Source organism: Macrotis lagotis, chromosome X (assembly GCF_037893015.1).
Source record: "Macrotis lagotis isolate mMagLag1 chromosome X, bilby.v1.9.chrom.fasta, whole genome shotgun sequence".
NCBI lineage: Eukaryota > Metazoa > Chordata > Mammalia > Peramelemorphia > Peramelidae > Macrotis > Macrotis lagotis.
Genome location: NC_133666.1, coordinates 699,217,306 through 699,239,531, shown reverse-complemented (window position 1 = coordinate 699,239,531; position 22,226 = coordinate 699,217,306). Strand labels below are relative to the sequence as shown.

The 22,226-nt window shown below is 36.5% G+C and overlaps 1 protein-coding gene and 1 pseudogene across 2 annotated transcripts in view; one reads left to right on the top strand and one right to left on the bottom strand.

The window, feature by feature from the left end:
* LOC141499640 (vomeronasal type-2 receptor 26-like) overlaps positions 1–22,226 on the top strand; it is an 841,716-nt pseudogene that overhangs the window by 808,127 nt on the left and 11,363 nt on the right.
* The window catches only part of LOC141497137 (uncharacterized), an 88,093-nt gene that overhangs the window by 54,643 nt on the left and 11,224 nt on the right, over positions 1–22,226 (bottom strand). For both annotated transcript variants that reach the window (XM_074199778.1, XM_074199777.1), the window contains exons 2-3: positions 21,403–21,488; positions 750–876 (exon numbers count right to left, since the gene is read on the bottom strand). In XM_074199778.1, the coding sequence (XP_074055879.1) occupies positions 750–876; positions 21,403–21,456 (181 nt within the window). In that variant the 5' untranslated portion in view covers positions 21,457–21,488. The remainder of the gene's footprint in view (positions 1–749; positions 877–21,402; positions 21,489–22,226) is intronic.

Below are 22,226 nucleotides of genomic sequence, written 5' to 3'. Positions count from 1 at the left end.
GAGGATTGCCAGTCTAAATTCAGTCTCAGGCACTCACTAGCTGTGTGTTATTTAACCTCCATTTGCCTCAGTTTCCTCAATTATCAAATGAAGATAATAATAATAATAATAACATGACCTAACTTGTAGGGTTATTATCAGGATGAAGCAGCAGCATAACATTATAACAAAAGCACTTGGCATAGCACCGGGAAAATAAAAAAAAGTGAACATAAATGCTTATTCACTTTGCTTTCTTTTCCATTACCTGTGCTAGAATTTTAGAGTAAAATGAAAGATTAAGGACAAATTTGCTAGGCTAGGGACAACTAGGACCTTCAAGATACAGACAGATATTGGTTGAAAAGAAGAATGTTTCAAATACTCGCTATCCAAAAGACTAAGGGTTGTAGGGAAAAGTTGCCTGGAGAGTTTTCTGAGATTTGGCAGGTAATGCTCATGTCTAGGTAGGGGTTCAACTGAAAACCTTTGAAATTTGCTACAAATCATAGATGATTCCACAGTGGTTTGATCTTTGACCTGAATGGGTAAGAAGACAGCTTCAAGAACAAAGGAAACACTCAAGTTCCTATCACACAATGTAAAGATATTTTACAGGAAAAGTAGAATTCTGAAAGACCCAATCTGAATACAGGAGACCTGCATTTTTCCTCTCTGAAATTTGATCAATACTCAAAACCATTCACAGTATGAAATGAAGATATTCTCATTGATTCCAGACTCAGGCTTTTCATGGAAAGTATCCTTACCCACAGAGACCAGGTTCTGGGCATTCTCCAACATGACCTCCTTGTATAACTGCTTCTGAGCTTGGTCCAAAAGGCTCCACTCCTCCAGGGTGAAATCCACAGCCACATCCTTGAATGTCACCAATACCTAGATCATCAAAAATCATCAGATGAAGAGCTAAAAGACTCTTCAGAGATAAAGAGTTCAGTCATCATCAATTATAGGTGGAAACTGAAGCACAGAAAGGGATTTGCCCAGAGGTCATATCCTGTATGACAGTGAATCAGCTTCAGAACTCAGAGACGACATTAAAAGACTGATGGAATTTTGAAAAAAAAATTATGTAATCAGTTGGAATAAAGCTGAGAAATGCGGAATCAGGGAGAAAGTTTGTCTGCTCTCAATGAGGTTGTAAGTGAATCTGTGGAGGAGAAAAAGAAAGGATAATGTGAAATTTCTTCCTTATCAAATCAGATAGGAGATGTATTCTGGGAAGCTCATTGTGTAAGTTAGAAATTTCTAGACTTTTCAAAATTTCTCCATAAAATGACAGAAAACCACCCTGAAATAGACCTAGAGTAGCAAAAATAGAGACAAAACAGTGTCCTAGAAGGACAATGTGAGAGAAATCAGAGAAGATAATAAGGGAACAAGGTTTAGCCTGACAGAAGTGTAGACACCACACTGAATCACATAGAAGACCCTGAGAGATATATTCAAGGTCTCAAGATATTTCATCACAGCGACTTTTGCTTCAAAAACTTTCATCTAAAGCAAAGAAGGTGCTGAGTGGGGGAAGACTGAAGTACCTTGTGCTGTATCTGGAAGGCATGGCTAGCAGTGCTGACCAGACATGACCCTGACTGAGGCTGTGGGCAAGGAAGAGCAAGTACAACAAGGAGTAAGTACATGGGACAGCATGACTGGGGCAAAGGAGAGGAAAAGAGGAGTCCCTGAGTTTGAGCCCCCAGACACAATCTAGAAAACAATAGTAAGAAGTACTTGAGAATGAGGGTAACGTTCACAACTCAAGATTTAAAATTGATAATAACGATAATAATAAGCTTCTAAAAATCAAATGAGATATAAAAGACAACATGCATAAGCCAAGGATAAAGAATCTAGGCAAAAGACTTGGGTTCATATTCTGTGCAAAATAGTGAGTTTAAAAAAAAAAGGACCATTTATACCCTAAAAAATGATGTCAAATGGACAAAATTCCAATAAGAAATTTGGAAGAAATTGAAAAGGATTTCAAAAATCAAGTCATAGAGAATAAAAAAATTACCAAAAAATGAGAAAAAGCAAAGCAATTCATGAAAAGTATGAAAACATGAATCCATTGAAAAAGAGAACGAAAATAAAAAAGAATTCAAATGTCAAAAAATTGAAGGAAAATTAAAAAAATAAAAACAATCAAAAATTATAATAAAGTGAACAAATCAGAAACAGATATAAAATATTAAAGAAGAAAATAACTCATTTAATAATTAGAATTGAACAAAAGGGAGCGAATGACATTACAAGACAGTAATATATTAAGGAAAATTGCCTTAAATATCTAGACCAAGAAAGCAAAGGAGCATAAAAATATTGACCAATCAGTATTGAGAGCCTCTTAAGTTGAGTTTGGGTTAGAAAATCAATTATGACTAAAAGACCCAGGCTCTGGTGACCCTCAAGCTGAAGGCTTTCCATGGAACTCTGCAGTGATAACACAACTGTGTCATCCATGGTCTCACTTGTGTGATAGCCTAGTACCCAAACTTCTTAACCTGGGTTACATCCTGCCCAATCAGAATTACATAATTGATTCTGTATAAATAAGAGATAGATTTTGGGAACTTTGGAAAGTGATTTACAAATCAGTGCAGTAAGAGAAGAAAGTACAGAGAGCTATAAGTATATATGGAGATATGTGTTTAAATGAGGCTGGGAGTCTGCCAAAACCTTTGTTAGCAGGGACTTCTGAGTTATGTGCTCTTAATCAGGCTTTATAACTGCTAAAAAGGGGGTATAGCTCATGTATTTGAAAAACCTGGGGTGACTGAGGAATGATAAACAGTAAAGGAAAAGAATTAGAGTATAACCTTCTTCATATCTCAAAATGTGGGGAATCTCCAATTCCCAGAACATCATTTTATCAGTGAGAAAGCTCTTATTAATTTAGAATATTGAGAAGTCATTATAGTACTGATACAGATAAGAAGAATTTGCAAACTTTTATGTTTTGAAAAGCAAAATAATTTAAGATAATTCTGAATATGTTTTGGAATTTATAAGATTACTAAAAGTAGGAAAATCTTGTAATCATAAAAATTTTTAGAAACATCTGGTCTTAAGAATTTTTTATTGCAAAGTTTTAGGGAGTAAAGGGAATATACTTTAAATTGAAAATGTGTTATGTAGAATTGGTAAATTTTCAATAAAACAGACTAAAACAATTTTTTTGAAAATTTAAAATTGTGTTTCAACAACAAAATATGACTGAATTATAGTGTCATCCATCACATTTGTAAAGATTTGTTATAAGAAAATTAGAGAATATCTTGCCAACAGGTTATATCTCTCAAGGTCTTTTGGCCCAGAGAGTTTGTGAAAAGTTTTTTTTTCCATCTCATGTTTATGAAATTATATATATTAGAACCTATATATGTATCTTGTAACACTCGCTTTGGTAAAAAATTTACATTGGGTTTTTTGAAATTAATATATATATTTAAAACTATATTCATAGAAAATCTTATTTTCTTTTTGAAAATAGGAGTGCATTTGATATAAGTGGAAAATAAACATAATACAAAGATGTGAAAGATATTCAGGTCTAAGGTTAACTTTAAGAGAACTTACTTTGTTTTTGCCTTAAGGGAATGAGATGTCAGCCTGGAGATCTTATGTTTCGTGTAAGTTAAGAGTTAAATATTCAATTTCAAATAAGTAAAATGGTAAACCTCAGAAAAAGAGTGTATAAAAGATTGGGAAGTATACCTTAACTTCAATTATTTCCAATAATATTGAGTATATGTGAGGGACTTTGAAAGATGATTGGGAAATTGAAAATTATGCAACCCATAGTTAGATAACTTGCTGATGAGCAAGATGTTAAAAAAGTTATATGATCTAGTTTTGTCTATATATAAGCTATTTTATTGTAATAATATCTAAGCCTAGAATTAATAAATGATTGCTATGTAGAGATAATGACCCTCTGGGTTACCTGAAATTTTTAAACAATCTGATGGACCTTATTTTAAACCTGTAGGTCCAAGCATATTTGCAATAATAGGAAAGAAATTATATGCTATATTACTAGCATTAAGAGAATGGTCACAACTCCTTAACATTTTCACTGATAGTAAGTATGAGTATTATGTGGTCAGATGCATACAAACAGCTTTTATTAATCATAGTACTGATGTAGTATTATATCAACCCTTTAAAGAATTACTAGAAGTTATTAGAAATAGATACAATTTCTTTTTTTATTGAACACATAAATTTCCACCCTGGATTGCCTGGACACACACAGACACACACAGACACATATATGAAAGTATCACAGGACTGATCAATTAACCCTTTCACTCCTTATAAAAGTTTAGTAGAAGAGTAAGCTAAACTGTTTCACAAAAAAATTCATCAGAATGCCTCTTTACTAAGGAGCAAGTTAGGAATATAGTAAAATCCTGTCCAAAAAGGGGTATTTATTACCCCTCCAAATTATTTTAAGAATCATAGAGGCCAAACTCCTAATGAGTTATGGCAGATGAATGCGACTCATTATACACCTTTTGGAAAAATGAAATCTATTCATATTATTGTAGATACAGTTGGTTCATATAATGGCAACAGCACAAAGTTCAGAGGCTTCTCAAGGTGTGATTGATCATTTATTCTATTGTTTTGCAGGTATAACAAAATCTTCAAAAACAGATAATGGCTCTGGATACACTTCTATGGAACTGAAACAATTCTGTCTATATTACTACATAAAACATATTACAGGCATTCCTTGTAATCCCAAGGGTCAAGCCTATAGTTGAGAGGAAGAATAGGTTATTAAAAATGTTTCTACATAATATACCCCTAATAGTACTCAAAGGCTAATGTGGAAGGATACAAAAGATGGACATTGGAAAGGACTTGATCAACAACTAAGCTGGAGTTGCTTTTGTTTTGTCCACAGATGGAGAAACTGTCTGGATGTCAGAAAGGAAAATCAGACCAGGCAGACCAGATGAATCAAGTAATACAGAAAATTAATAGCTTACACTTAAGAAATCAAAAAAGAAAGCATAAGAGGAGAAGGGACAGACAACACAAAAAAGGAAAGCATGACATGGACTTACTTACTTGTGATACTTATATTAATCATGAACACTTTGGGGACTGCAAAAGGAACTGAATATTAGACCTATATTCAAAACTATACTATAGGGAGAAACGTATGGCTGAAGTTTTTTTGATAGGGGAAGCTGAAAATTATTTGGGATATAACAAAGTTACTATTGGAAATATCAAAGAAGAGATGCTGAGAAATTAGGTAAAATTTTTCTGGCTTATGGGGTGGCTAGGTGGTGCAGTGGATAGAGCACTGGCCCTGGAGTCAGGAGCACCTGAGTTCAAATATGGCCTCAGTCAGACACTTAATAATTACCTAGCTGTGTGGCCTTGGGCAAGCTTAACCAACCCCGTTTGCCTTGCAAAAACCTTAAAAAAAAAATAATTCACTACAGCAACTTTTGTGGCAAGCCACTTAACCACATTTGCCTTGCAAAACCCTAAAAAAATTTTTTTTTTCAGGCTTAAATAGTATCCCCCCCCATATAGAGGAATGATCATTTCTGAGGGAAAAAAAGAGGGAAATGATATTGTTACAATTGCATTATCTGAGCATCTGTATGTAAAGAAGTTATGAATAAGGAAAAGACAGAAGCAAAATATACTCAAGAATTGTCAGAAAATGTTACTAGAACATTAAAGGCTCAGAAGAAGACTTTATGAAAATCTTTATCATTTGATTAATGCATTACAACCTTTTGTAATGAACAATTGTGTTAGGAAAGAATATATAGATTCAAGCAAGAAATTGTATGATTGGTTGTCTTCTCCACTTGTAATTGGTACATAGTCACATGTAATTCTATTTTCTGTTGTAATTATGATATTGATCATTTGTTATTTGTCTCTCATTTTAAAAACTATCTGTTCTAAGTAAGTGTGGGTTTCACATTCAAGATGTTAAAAATCAAAGCATGTTACAAATCCAGTACTGATCATGTTTTTGGTGAATTAATTCTATGACAAGAAAACCTCACATCTGGAAGGTTTAAGAGATGTATTAGCTGTTTTATAGTTGGAGTTATTATGTTTATATCTTTTATAGTCTCATCTGTATCACTTGCCCTGTCTATATCTTATATACAAAATGAAACACATTATTTAAAGGAACTTAGTAAAAATGTAAGTCCAGGCATCCCGAAACAGGCTGATATAAACAATTTTTGCTAATATTAGAAAATTTGAAGAAGACAGTAGTTTCTATAGGAGATGATTTGGATATGGTAGAGTTTTGACAGATACTTAGTGGTGAATATAGCTACATGCAAATCTGTGTGACCAGCCTGGAGTATAATGATACCCAATGGGAATGGAATAATGTTAGGAATCACCTTTATGGACAGAATGGGAATTCTACTATATCTTTTGGTATTGATGATTTGAATACATTGGCTAAAGATATCCAAGAAGCCTCTCAGTAAGACTTGATTCCTGAAAAGACAGTCGAAAAGATAATTAACTGATTTCAACATTTCACACTTTTCGGGCATTGGACCCAGAGTATTATACAATTGTGTCTTGTATTGATTCTCTTGATGTTTCTACTTTGCTGTTTACCAAGTTTTATCAAAGTATTTTTTTCTGTAACCAAAGCTACTATATATGCTATCAACAGAATTCAGTATCGTGTAACCCAGGTTGAGTATCAAGTTGGGCAATTGTGAGCTTGCTGTGAAAACAGAAAAGGGGGAAGTGTTGAGAGCCACTCGAGGGAGTTTGGGTTGGAAAGTCAGTTATGACTAAAAGACCCAGGCTCTAGTGACCCTTGGGCTGAAGGTTTTTCCACAGAACTCTGCTGTGATAACACAACCAAGTCATCCATGGCTTCACTTGTGTGATAGCCCTGTAGCTGAACTTCTTGACCTGGGCTACATCCTGCCAGGTTGCATCCTGCCCAAGTTAGAGTAATATCATTGTTTTTATCCTGTATGCTAATTTTGTGATTTTTCTTCTATAAAGAACTGTTTGATACTATCAATAAACTGCTCTGCTAGTTGTCCTGCTAGCATACCCACTGGAGTATATGCATGTTTCTCTTCTCTCCTGAGCCAGATTAATCCCCTGGTGGACAGGGGAACTCAACAAATCGCCAACTGAAAATGATGCTAGGATGTAAATTTGCAGGTCTGTTAGAACCAATTTTCAATATTCCGAGGTTAAAAAGAAAATATTTCAAGCACCAAGAAAGAAAAAAATATCCTGTGAAAAAATAATCAGGGCAAGATGTGGCAGCTTCTATAGTTAAAGATCCTAAGTCTTAAAACTATCTTTCAGAGTTTCTTATAAAAACTTGGTTTCTTATAGAAAGCAAAGGAGCTGTGGATGAATCCAAAAATGACTTATCCAGCAAAATAGAGTATAATCCTGATTTTTTAAAAACTGGAGATTTGATGAACTGAAAGTCATTCAAGTATTTGTAACAAAAAGACCAGGAACAGAAAATTTGAAATAAAAGATTCAGAAGAAATATAAAGAAATCTTTGAGGACTAGGCATAAGGTCCTAGCAAAGATCAAACTGATTATTTAAGATAGGGAAAAATGCTATTAGTATTAGTAATTATTAGTTATTCTAATTAGTAATAGAATTTTTCTAATTGGTATTTAATTTTCAAATTATGTTTTATGAAAGTTTTTCAAAATTTACCCACAAGTATATTTATCTTATATAATTTCCTCCTAGTGAATATTACACATATACATCTGTGCTTAACATGTTTCCATATTAGTCATTTTCTGTATGAGGCTAAAAGAAAAGAAAGAAAACCATGGGTTAGGAAGGAAAAACATAAACAAACATTTTTAAAGATGAACATAGTGCTCATTCAGATTCTGTAGTTTTTGTTTTGTTTCATTTTGTTTTTCTTCATGTGAATGTGGATGCTATCGTCCATAATAGGCATCCCAAGGTTATCCTAGCTTTCTGAAGTGCCCAGAGGAGCTGCATCCATCACAGTTGATCAACTCACAATATTGCTGTTAATGGATACAATGTTCTCTTGTTTGTCCCTTTGCTCAGCATCAACTACTAGAATTCTTTCCATGCCTTTCTGGAGTCCGAGCATTCATGGTTTCTTACAGAATAATAGCACTTCCTAATAGTCACATACCATAACTTGTTCAGACATGCTAATTGATGGACAACAATTTCCAGTTCTTTAGCAATAGTATTCTTAAAACTTCTCATTTCTGTGGTAGTTTGAAATAAGGGATTATAGATTAAGATTAGACTGATGAGGTGAAAAGATAAGGGAGTTTGACCAGTGTGAGCAAAATAAGAAATAAGCAGGTAGGAACAGAAGATAAGTAAGAGGGATTGGACAAAGAGAGAAGATGAGAAGCAAAATAGTGAGTAAAAATAAGATGGAAGGAAATTCACAAACACAAATTATAAACCTGAATGTATATGGGATAATTTCATTCATAAAATGGAAACAGCAGAATGAATTAAAAAATCAGATTCTAATTATATACTTACAAGAAACACATTTAAGGAGGAGAGATACACAATTAAAATAAAGGGTTGAACAATTTATTATGTTTAAGGTGATGAAAAAAAAACACTGGTGGCAATTATGATCTCAAATAAAATGTACCAAAGACAATTAAGTAAGATTAATACCGATCCTATATACACTAACATCTAAATTTAAAAAAAAAATAGTTTTAGATGAACTGCACAAAATAGTTATAAGGAGATAACTGAATAGAAACAGAAAGGAATACATTTTCCCTCAAAAGTTCGTAGTATCCTGTCTCAGACACTTAATTACCTAGCTGTGTGGCCTTGGGCAAGGCACTTAACCCCATTTGCCTTGCAAAAAAACCTAAAAAACAACAACAAAAAAAGAAAATTTTGGGGTGGCTAGGTGCAGTAGTGGATAAAGCACCGGCCCTGGAGTCAGGAGTACCCTGGGTTCAAAATCTGGTCTCAGACACTTAATAATTACCTAGCTGTGTGGCCTTGGGCAAGCCACTTAACCCCATTTGCCTTGCAAAAACCTAAAAAAAAAAAACAAGAAATTTGATAGTTGGAGGTAAAAAAAAGAAAACCATTCCTTTCAGACCATAAGGAAATAAAAATTATATTTAAACAAGTGATGAAGGAAATATGTATAAAAAGTAACTGGAAATTTAAAAAACTTGAAAAAGAAAGTAAAGGCCCAAATAAAACAAAAAAAAAGGAAATTCTAAAAATTAGAGGTGAGCATAATAAAATCTAGAGGAAAAAAATTGAATATATAAACAATGCTATGAGTTGATATTACCAAAAAAACATATATAGATAGACATCTGGACAATTGGATTCTTAAAAGGAGAGGAAAAAATCCAAATCAAACCAAACCAAATATGAAAAAATAAAAAATAGCCATAACAAAGATGAAATTAAAATATTTTAAAAATATTTTGTCCAATTGTATGCTAATATATATAAAACTTTTTAAGTGAAATGGAAGACTATCTGAAAAAATATATAATTTGTCCAGATGAGCAGAAGAAATAGAATAAGTAAATTGTTCTATTTTAGCAATAGAAATGGAGTAACCCATAAATGACTTGCTAAGAGGAAAAAAGCAGAACCAGATGAATCTACAAAGTGAATTCTAACAAATATCTAAATCCAATATAAAGTCTTTTTTTTGTGGAATAGAGTGAAGGAAAAAATTCTACCAAACTCCCCTGAAGAGTAAAAACAGAAAAAAGGAAATTAAAGGTCAATTCCATTATAAAATATGGATGTTGAGGAAAACTATTAACATAATTGATGACATCAGTAAGTAATAAAATCATGTAATTTAATCAACAGAAGCTGAAAAAGCTTTTGATAAATTTCAGCACCCATTTCAATTAAAAATACTTAAAAGTTTTGATGTAAAAAAGAATTTATCTAAAACTATCAGCAAACCTAGCTTTCAATGGGTATAAACAAGAGTCATTTTCGGTAAAATTAAGGGTGAAATAAGGATACCCACTGTCACCAATTTCATTCAGTATTGTAGTGGAGAGCCTAGCAATAAAAGAAAAGAGATGGAAGGAATCAGAATATAGAGTGTGGTGATAAATCCTCAACATTCCTATTTGTCACAAACAAAACTCTGTAAGAAGAGATAATAAAAAATACTCTATTTAAAATAATTCTATACCCTATGTAGTAGTCGTCACTAGTCTTGGAGTCAGGAACACTTGTGTTCAAATTCAAACTCAAAAATTAGCATTTAATAGCTTTGTGACCCTGGACAATTCCCGTAACCCTGACTGCCTTACATAAAAAACCATCTTCACTCATCCTGATTCATATCTTACTGTTAAAACCAGATGACTCTGGGGGAGAAATTGAGACTGGTCCACAAAGTCCCCTCTCAGTCAAATCAAATTCATTTCCTAGTCATGACATCACCTCCCTGATATCTTAGTCATCTTCAAGAAGGAAGGAAAAATAACAAGAGCCTATAAAATACTGGGGGTACACAAGTTAACATTAAGGCAAGAATGTTTTTTAAACAAACTTATTTATACAAATAAAATCAGGTTTAAATAATTGGAAAGATAATCTTGATGGCATAGACAAAGCAAATAAAATAAAAATGACTATTTTTCTCAAAATAATTTATTAATTCAATGCCTTCCAAATTAAATTGCCAAAAAAAAGTCTTTTACTGGATTAGAAAACATAATACTAAAAATCATTTAGAACAAACTGAAACAATTATGAGGTATCACCTCACACCCATTAGATGGTCACAATGAAAAAATAATTCATGCTGGAGTGGATGAAGAAAAACTGGGATACTAATGAAATGTTGGTGGAGTTGTGAACTGATCCAGGCTTTCTAGAGAGCAAGTTGGAATTGTTCTGAAAGGGAAATAAAACTTTGCATAACCTTTGATCTAGTTTTACCACTACTAAGTCTATATACCAAAGAAATTACCAAAAAAAGAATTTAAAAAAGCCACATGTGCAAAAATATTTACAGCAAATCTTTTCATGATGGCAAAGAACTAGAAATAGAGGGAATATATAATGAGCTAAAATTATGTAGAATCTCTCTTTGTGATAGTGATGCAACAGAGAAAAGATGTAGAGAATTATGAATGTAGCAGAAATAAAATCTGTAATCTTAAAGGTGGTTAAATCTTGTTAAATGGGTGGAGGTCCACCATTCTTGAGATGTAAATTAACTCCCATTGTTTCATTGTTTAAAATTTGTATCCTGACCTCCTCAGGCTTCAACCCTCTACCTAATTCTAAATTCTGTAAGGGGGAAGGAAATTCACATTTGACTTTTGACCATAAAATCTCAAATGGACCTCTGCTCAGGCCAGTTGTCTCTGACTCTGTGGCCCAGTCAACTCAGCTTGACTCTGCTTTTATTTCTGTCTCTCTCTCTACCTATCACTTTCTTTTGAATGTGTAACTTGCAAAAAAGTTGTAACTTCTTTTAATAAATCTCTATTTTCTTCCACACCTGCATTTCCAGGTCTGAATCGTGATTTATCACAGGCGAATAATCGAACTCAAGCAGCTATAGTTTTGGTGAGACATGAAGGGACTCTTCTGCCCAGACCTGGGAAACTGGATCAAGCTCCGTAAGTGAGAAGCACCACTTTTTTAGGATCTAAGATTTCTAGAAAGTAGAAAAATTACACTGGACCTGTTTAGCCCTCCTTCCTGGTTCCCTGCCTTCTCCCTGGAAACAGGGAAAGCAGGTTGAGATGTTGAGAAATTAGCAGAAGCCTGGCATCAGCCCTGACTTAGGGACTAATCTTGTTTGATGCTGTTGGGCACCCTTTTTTGTGGGGCCTGCCCTGTGTTTTGTTCAGTCTGACTGGTGAAGGCAGTCCTGAGGTGTTGGGTTTTGACTTCCACTGTGGAGTGGTGGGTTATTAAGGAAAATATCACAAATTATGACCCCTTCTGGGAAAAAATCTGTAGATTCATACAAAATATAATGATGAAAATATTATTTTGTAAAATTTAATAACTCATGTTGTTAATTGACTTGAATGTCTGGTTGATTAGAATCAATAACATTAGAATCATTAACATTTCTAACATTCATTAAAATCAATAACAAGTGTTAGAAATTTAAGGTTACCTAAGATGTTCTAATGGGTCCCAAATAATTTTGAGGGGGAAAATGATGCAGGGAAATTAATAAACTACTAATTTGGAAATATGTTTAACAAAATATGTATGTAGGGAGCGGCTAGGTGGCACAGTGGATAGAGCACCGGCCCTGGAGTCAGGAGTACCTGGGTTCAAATCTGGTCTCAGAAACTTAATAATTACCTAGCTGTGTGGCCTTGGGCAAGCCACTTAACCCCATTTGCCTTGCAAAAACTTAAAATAAAAACAATATATTGGGAAAGCGTGAAAGAACCTCTGGGCCCTGATAGGAAGGGTCCTGGATTCCTAAGGGCAAAGTCTGAGGGAAAGGAAAGTGTGATCTAATGGTACATTGGGGTAGGAAGTTTGGAAAGTGATAGGAAGTCTGGAAAAGAATTGGGGGAGGGGGGCATGGGATCATCCAGTAGCCTAGCTTGAGAGGAAAGTCTGCTCCTGGCAGACCCCGAGGACTCTCACCATTAGGTAAGATGAGAGTCAATGGAAAGGGCAACCATCAGGAGCCAGGCACATGGGGGGACTCTGGATCAGACCTACCTGGGACATGTATGCACAGAATTGGCTTCCAGGAGGCAGAGAGATATCAGCCTTAAAAGAAAGGAATTCTAGGGAAGGCAGAGCCTCAGCTCAAAGTCTTCCTGCTTCCTGCCAGCCCAATCTGGGAGGGTCTTATTCATACTGGAAGCACCACCCTGTGCAGCCCCATATCCTCCAATCACTCCCAGGACCTGGACTCCAGGACCCCGACTGCCTCTTCTCCCTAAACCCAGTCCTCCCATCACAACCAATGCTTCTCCACATCGGTGATCCTATCTTCAGGCCTAAACTCCTCCCCAACTCCTAATTCCCCCCTCCCCCAGTGCTCCCACCCAGCAGGCTGTTCATCTCTCAGAGTTCCTCCTCTCCAGTCTTCCAGCCCCTCCCTCACTCCCTCCTCCTCCTCCTGGGCAGTCCACGTGAGAGCAATGAGGAGCTGGCAGCAAGTGGCTCTTAGGAAAACTGGGATGCCATATCCCTATTGTAAGTGTAAATCCAAACCGAGGGGACAAAAGTGTTCTCAGGCAGATGTGTTCTTCCATTATATTTTTCCTGTTATACCAGATATTAAGGTAAAATACATTTAAAATTGGATTTTGAGGTTATATGATAAGAATAGTGAGTGGTACTTTAACTAAGTGAAACCTCCCTCAGTTTATCCAAATTTCCCCTCTCCTTGTCTCCCACATTCCTTTCCCTTTCCTTGCATTCCACATACCCTTCTACTCTTTCCCATTTGGTCCTCCTTTAGGTATGGTGTTCCTTGGAATATAGGTTCCTTGAGGGTGGGACTGGTGCATGGGATTATAACTGAGTGAAACTTCCCTCATGGTTTAAATAAGTCTTCCTGTTTCCCAATGCCATGTCAGCAAGAGCTGCATCCTTTCTACTTCCCCAAAGTCAGGTGGTAACAAAGATTATATAACACTATGCTGTTTGATCCCATATATGGAAAGATACAGAATTATCTCTCTGATAGTATAAGACTGGATCAGATTAATTATGCATTGGGGCGGCTAGGTGGCGCAGTGGATAAAGCAGCGGCCTTGGAGTCAGGAGTACCTGGATTCAAATCCGGTCTCAGACACTTAATAATGACCTAGCTGTGTGGCCTTGGGCAAGCCACTCAACTCCATTTGCCTTGCAAAAAAAAAAAAAAAGATTAATTAGGCAAACAGGGCTTGAATGCTCTGCATCAATACGCTAGATACTCAAGGAGAGATTGAGAGCCCAACTGTCTAGCCAACGGGGAGTGGGTCAAGGGGATGGGGCTAGGGCACTACTAGGATAAAAGGGGGCTTACACACCTCCATACTTTGCATTCCTCTGGACCTGGGCCTCAAGTTTGGAGGCTGTGCCTTCTTCTTGAAGAGTAAATAAACTCCTTTTTGTTCTCTGGTCTGGGTCTCCTGACTATTCTTTTTAAGGAGATCTAATGCAGTAACACTGTTCTGATCCCACACAATAGGAATGAAAGGTCTTTGGAACATAATGACCTTATTAGAATAATAATGTAATCAATCTAAAATGTCAGTGATAACTGGAGGAGGCTATTATTTTGCATAACTCAGAAATGCATTGAATAGAACTTATGTCCATGTTTTCCATTTTAATATTGTTTTATTATTATGCTTTTATTTTTTCTGAGACTGGAATATTTAAGAAACTATATTATAAGAAATGTTAAGGGGTGGCTAGGTGGCATAGTGGATAAAGCAGCGGCCTTGGAGTCAGGAGTACCTGGGTTCAAATCCAGTCTCAGACACTTAATAATGACCCAGCTGTGTGGCCTTGAGCAAGCCACTTAACCCCATTGCCTTGTGAAATCTAAAAAAAAAAAAAAAAAAGGTAAAATTTGAAAAATGATTTTATCCTTAGAAAATTAAGTCCTTTTCTGATCTGGATGCTATAAAATCAGAAATTTTGCTATTAAGAGAGTGAGCTTAAGGTTTAAAAATTGTTGTATCTTTAATTGCATATATATGTTATTTTATAATAGACAAAAAAGAACATGATGGTTGACAAAAGTACAAAGGCCCTTCTATATTCTTCTTTTCTAATTAAAACTTTGGGAACTAAGTGCCTGGGTTCCTTCTCTTTAGGCAATGTCACTAACTTCTCAGTCCTAAGAAAGAAGTGCCCATAGAAAGTTGTCAGTTTATGAACTAAAGGATGGTAATTATCCAATATCCCAGGATAAGAAGACATCTTCAGTTTAGGCCTAGCTCCCAAATATAGGATGAGAGACTTTTACATATTTTAAAAATAATGAATCAAATAAGACAGATGAGTGAAAAGGGAAAATATAACATTAGGTAATCTGATTTCTAAATGGTAAAAGATTAGGGACTTTCCAAATTAAGGGGAAATAGCAAAAACCTGCAATTTTCTCAATTCACAAAAAGAGATAACTCATTCCTCAAGTTTCTATTTAAAAAATCTAAGGAAAATGAAAATAACTGGTAGATATGTTATTATTGTTTAGTCATGTTTCAATTATGTCTTACTCTTCATGACCCTTTTGATGTTTTCTTGCAAAGAAACTGAACAGGTTGATTATTTCCTTCTCCAGTTCATTTTCTACATGAGGAATTTAGGCAAACTTGATGAAGTGATTTACCCAGGGCCACATATCTGGAAGTGGTCAAGGCTGGATTTGAATTCAGGTCTTCCTGACCCTGAGCCAAGCACTCTATTTACTGAGTCATCTAGTTGATTTCAATTTATCAGTACAAAAGCACAATTCAGATAAGACATAAATTGTTTAATATGTGCAATTTTGAGAAATCTCCTTACATCAGCTTTGAATCTGTCTGCGTTTCTGGTTAGCTTAAGTGAGATCCTTAGCTTGGGTCTCTAAGCAGCTGATTTAGGGGTCCATGTTCCCAGCCTTGTAGGGCTAAGTTCAAGTAACACAAGAAGGTCTTTCTCCAATTCCCACAATTAGATAAAGTTCCTCCCAGGACAGAAATTAAATTAGATTCACAAGTGAATAGAGAGGGAATTGAGCTAGCTTCAGAATTGAGGCACAAGATGGAGGCAGTGGTTCACTCACTTCCCACAAAAACAATTTCCTATCCTCATCTTTTCAATTCCCTTGATTTACTCAATTGGAAACAAAGGTCATGGTAATGTTGTAGGGAAATGACGTAGAGAATTATGAATGTAACAGAAACAGAATCTGTAATTTTAGATGCTGTTAAATGGGTGGAGGTTCCCGATCTTGAGATGTAAATTGATCCCCTATTGATTGTGTCCTTCCTATCTTCCTCATTTTCCCCTTTTCACTGGATGCTGGCATGGCAGGAAATGACATTTTGAACTTGGAGATCTAGCACCTTGAGAAAAGGAGGACTAGTAAGTGGCTTGCCATTGGGGGTTACCTGGCTCCAAGGTTCTCCCCAAGCACCACCCACTGTCTAACCTACTTCAGAAAGGTATTTTTAATAGGGATCGCCACCCCTTTGAGCTCTCTTGCTTCTTCCAGTCTCCCATTTAGAAAGATGGGGGTTTCTCTGGCTCTTCCTTAACCCACATGGAGCTCTGTGAACCTCACCATGTGGCCTGGTTAAACCAAGTCCCATGGCTGCTGCTCGCTCGCTCGCTCGCTCGCTCTCTCTCTCTCTCTCTCTCCCCCTCTCTCCCTCTCTCAGACTCCATCTGGTCTGTCCTCAGGGTTCTCACTGCTTTTCTTACTAATTTTGGTTAATAGACTTCGTAATAATATTTTGCCATAATAAAACCCTGAGCAGTTTTAACATCCCAGAGAGCTGTGAATTCCTTCACCTTTTCAGTGGCCCTAAATCTTCTGTCTTAAATCTCTAATCTTTAAAATTTGGCAAAAGTAAAGAAATTTCTGGAGGAGTCAAGACTAGATTGGAGAGGAAGGAAGACCTGGCTGCCCTTTGTCTTCTTTAAAATGGTGAATCTGGTAGAAGCCAGCCAATCAAAGGAAGGGGTCATAGGGATGAAAGGTACTTCCAATGTCTGAAGGCCAAGATATGAGTGAGCTTCCAGGATAGAGAGATTTCTGGGTTTGGAGACAAAGTATAGGAGGAGAGACAGGAATGTGACATGTTAGAGGTGAGCTTTCTCTCTCATTTCTTTGCTGATCCAGCACTTAGCAAAATTCCTCACAAATAGTAGCCTCATAGATATTTGTTGACTGACTGACTGATATTCGGCAACCCATATCAGCTCAGGAACTGAACCCTTTCCTTCCAACCCCCTTTTTAAAGTAACCAGGTCATGATTTTATAAGGAATCACGAAGGAACGTGTCATATATAATATAAAACTCATTCACTTTTCACATAGATAATGCATGGCAAGACAGATGGAACACAATTTTCTGAAAATCAAGGAAAATTAGTGTTTATCCCCAAATCTAAGCACTGAAGAGCAACATTTAAGAGCTATACTAATTTCTAGAATTGAGTGAAAAACCCCAGACTTAAATCAGCTTTTAAGGGGGAAACTCAAAAAGACTGTAAGGAGGAATGTTCAAAGAAGATTCCACTCACCATAACATTCATATAACAAGAGAAACAGTAATATAAGGTGTTAAATTCTCTGAACCTCATAAGGGATATTTTTACAAGAGGAAAATGAGTTAGAAGTTGAAATTTCAGAGCATCTAGGTGGCCCATTGGAGAATACGAGTCCTGGAGTAGGGAGGACCTGAGTTCAAATCCAACCTCAGACACTTAATTATTACTTAGCTGTGTGACTTTGGGCAAGTCACTTAACCCCACTGCTTTGCAAAAAAAAAAAAAAAAAAGTTGAAATTTCATAGAAATTAGAACCCTGACCATGGAGTCAGGAAAGATTTGGTAGCAAATCCTTCAATAGCAATGTGAGCATTGGAAAATGAAAAATAAAGATTTAAAAATATAAATAATAAAATTGTTGGTGAAAAAATTGCATTCAGATAAATTCATTGCACTTCAGGAATATAAGAGTGGAATTCTTGGGGATGTCAGCAATATAAGGGCAATGTGTGTCTCCTTTTACAGATGAAGTGGAGTTGAGGAGTAGATCATGTGATGCAAAGAACTAGAAAGTTACAACTTTAAAGGGAATATCAAGAGATATGTTGAAATCAAGTAGGATTAAAGCAGGACTTAAGGTTTAGAGAAAAGCATGTCAGGTAGTGGATTCAGTTTTGAAGGAGGAGGGGAAAATATAATACAATAGTCAGGAAAGTCTAGATTGCCTTCCTATTTTGGGATTACATGAGACTGTTTCAAGAGACAGACAACTTGCTGAATGATTGATGTAGACAAGAGAGCCTAGATAAAGAGCCATAGGGAGCAAAAACAACATTCTGAAACCCCTACTCCCAGAGAACTACAAGGGTGGGGGACATTAAAGAGGGTGTAGCTGCTGCTGGAAAGCGTGATGAAGTTTCATTTGAAGACTAGTAAGTCTCAGTGAGTGCTAAAACATGAAAGGAATAAGAAGGGAAGAGATTTATGCTGAAAGGAATAGTGTTTATTGGGCTGATATACTGTTCCAAAGAACTCAAGGGAAGGAAGGAGAATTTTTAATAGGACATTGATGGGGGTTTTGAGGTATGAAGTAATGAGAAAAGAGAAATATGATACTAATGAGGGGTTAGTATTTAGAAGCTGGGAATTCAGTATAACTGGGCTTGTTGAAATCTAAGAGAGCAATGCTGTTCCAACCATTTTGCTATTAAGCTCCTCAATGAATGACAAGAAGTCTATTGTAAGAGACAGGTGGTTAGAAATTTCAATGTCATTCCTCAATCCTGACTTTTTATGGTAAATTATGTTTCCACAACTTGGGAAGATTCAGGAAACCTATCTCAGGGAAGGCACACATAGGAGGAAGTATGGTGTGAGATTCTGCTGTCCTGGACAAGAGGCAAGAAGTGGAATGTTCCATTGCCACTTCGCTATTGATATATTTATCCTTACAATTGATATTGAAATTAATAAACAATGATACAAAATGATTCCTACCTTCTGGAATCTACATTATTACCTTTACTTGCAAAAAAACCCAAAAAACTTCTTCAAAGAAGATTCCACTCACCATCAGTGTATGGAACATGTGCACACTCTTAGACAACACAGGATCCAATAGATCTGAAAGATGAACAGCTCTTGTTTCAAGAGAACTCAGCAGGTATCATATACAAATAGCAGCCCTGAGTGAAACAAGGCTGGCAAATGAAGGCCAGCTTACTGAAGTCAGTACACAAAATGTGGATACACATTTTTTCTTGAATGGCCAAAGTGAAGGGGAATGCTGTGAAGTTGGGGCAGGTTTTGTAATCAAAGCTAATCTAGTCAACATCCTTAAATGTCTACAAAAGGAGTGAATGACAGGCTCATGATGATGAGAATGAGATTGCTACTTCTAGATAATGACATGCCACTATGATTACTGTTTATACTCCCAACATGACAAACACTGATGAAGTTAAAGAAAAAAATTTATGAAGACCTGGAGATCTTTATCACCAATGTATCAAAAGAGGACAAGTTCATAATTCTGGGTGACTAATGCTACAGTAGGCTCAGATTACAAGACATGGCACGGAGTCCTTGGAAGGAATGGTGTTGGAAACAGTAACAGTAATGGTCACTTTCTACTGAAGACTTGTGGATTTCATGACCTCCTCAGCACAAACACTGCCTTCCATTTACCTAAAAGAAATAAAACTTCCTGGATGCACCCTCATAGAATACATTGGCATCTATTAGACTATGTGATTGTAAGGATTAAAAATAGATAGGATGTGAGAGTGACAAAGGTCATGTGTGGTGCAGTGTTGGACTGATCATAGCCTCATCCTCTCTAAGTTAAATATTCATATTGAACCAAAGCAGCAGCCTCAAGGCAAAATGAATACTAAATGAATTAATGTAAATAGATTAGAGTGTCTCTCTGAGTGGGGACAATTTGTTGTTAACTTGGAGAGAAAACTGAGCCATCACACAGCAGGCAACAGTGGAGCAGAAAAGGAGTGGGCAGCTTTCAGAGATCCGGTGTATAGCACTGCATTTGCTCATCTTTGGCAGAACACTTGCAAACACCAAGACTAGTTTGATTAAAAATGATGGGGATGGGGCAGCTAGGTGGTGTAGTGGATAAAGCACCAGCCCTGGAGTCAGGAGTACCTGGGTTCAAATCCGGTCTCAGACACTTAATAATTACCTAGCTGTGTGGCCTTGGGCAAGCCACTTAACCCCATTGCCTTGCAAAAACCTAAAAAAAAAAAAAAAAAAAAAATGGGGAAATACAGCAGTTGCTAAATAAAAAAAATGAGAACTCCACGGGGATTACCAGCAGGATAGTTCATCCATTTCTAAGAAGACAGCATTTAATTCATCAAAAGTAAAGTCCAAGCAAAGTTTAGAAAGAAGCGGTACTTTTGGCTCAATAAGAAGGCAGATAAAATTCAATTTTATGGAGACAGTAACAAACCAAACTGCTGTTAAGATACCCTAAAGCTATTTATGGGCCAAAGATATATGGTGCATATCAACTACTTAGTGCTGATGGATCCACATTGATTGAAGATAGGGACATGATCCTAGAGATATGGGTTGAACACTTCCATACTGTTCTTACATACCATCATCAATCAATGCAAAAGACATTGACCATTTACCTCAAGTTGAAGTCAATCAGTCCCTAGCTGAATTTCCAACTGAAGAAGAGATTTTTGAATGCCATTAGGTTCCTTTCAAGTGGCAAAACACCTGGTGGTGATTCTATTTCAGCTGAGATTCAAAAGGTGGGGGCTTCATTCAAAAACTGATTGAAATTTTCCAGGTTATATGGCATGAAGAGGTTATCCCTCAAAATTCAAGAATGCCTCCATTGTTCATAACTATAAAGGTAAAGGGAATGGATTGTCCTGTGATGATCAAAGGGATATTTCTCTTTTAGTCATTGCAGGTAAGATTCTTGCCAGAGTCCTCAGTAAGCTGACTCTTCTCTTGGAATTTGGTCAATTTCCTGAGAGCCAGTGTGGTTTCAGAAAGGGTAGAGGAACAGTCGATATGGTGTTTGCTGCCCAACAACTCCAGGAAAAATGGCAGAAACAGAATGGGGGTCTGTAAACAACATTTGTAGATCACACCAAGGCCTCTGATATCATTAGGCATGAGGCTTATGGAAAATTACATTAAAATTTGACTTCCTGGAGAAGTTCATAAGTATTGTACATCAATTTCATGATAGTATTCATGCCTGACTTCTGGATATTGTACAATGCTTGAGATTTCCCAGTCACCAATGGAGTGAAACAAGGATGTGTCCTTGCTCCCATACTTTTAAGCATGATATTTTCAGTCATGTTATCAAATACCATCACTGAGGATGAACCATGGCCTCAAGGTCAGCTAACACACTGATGGCAGATTCTTCAACTTGAAAAGGCTACAAGCCAAGACCAAAGTGGAGGGAGTGTTGGTTCACGATCTTGTTTACTGATGATTGTGCCCTCAATGCAGCCTCTGAAGCTGAGATGCAGCAAAGTGGATCAATTCTCTGCTGCTTGTGCTAATTTTGGTCTAACAATTAATACTAAGAAAACACAGACACTTCATCAGTCAGTACCACACCATTCATATGTGGAACCACTGACTACAGCAAATAGGGAAATTTTGAGTACTTTGGATAAGTTCACTTACCTTGGCAGTGTCCTTTCCAGGGAGGTACACGTTGATAATGAGACTGACACTCATTTTGTCAGGGTTAGCTCAGTATTTGGTCAGTTCTGAAAGAAAGTATGAGAGAGAAGAGGTATTAGGCTGATTATCAAACTAAAGGTCTACAGAGCCATTATGCTGGGCTCACTGCTCTATGCCTGTGAAACTTGGAACAGTCTACCAGCACCATGTCAGGAAGCTGAATCACTTCCACTTAAATTGTCTTTAGGAAGATTCTGAAGATCACTTGGCAGGAGAAGATATCAGTCCCTGAGGTCTTTTCATGGGTGAAACTGCCTAGCATTCCAACATTTCTACAGAGAGTGCAATTATGATGGGCTGGACACGTTGTTAGAAAGCCAGATGCTTGCCAAAAAAACCCCAACAACTCACAAGTGCTCACAAGGGAGTCAGAAGAAGTGATACCAAGACACCCTGAAGAACTTTGAAGAACTTTAGAATTGATTGTACAGCATGGGAGACACTGGCTTGGGAGCACCCAGCATGGTGTGCTCTCATCAGTGAGGATACTGCATTCTTTGAGGAAGGCAGAACTGAAGCAGCTCAAAGGAAATGCGACATCCATAAGTTTAGAGTACCCATCCCAGATGATCACATGGACTATTTGTGCCCAACACGTGGTAGAGTATTCTGAGCTCATATTGGTCTGATCAGGCACTGTAATTTGTCTCAAACATAGTCATGTCATTTTGGTCTTCTTCGGTAATGAAGGACAAGTGCCAACCAACCACTCAACATTCTTGAATGCCTACCAAAAGGAGTGAAGGCTCATGAAAATGAGATTG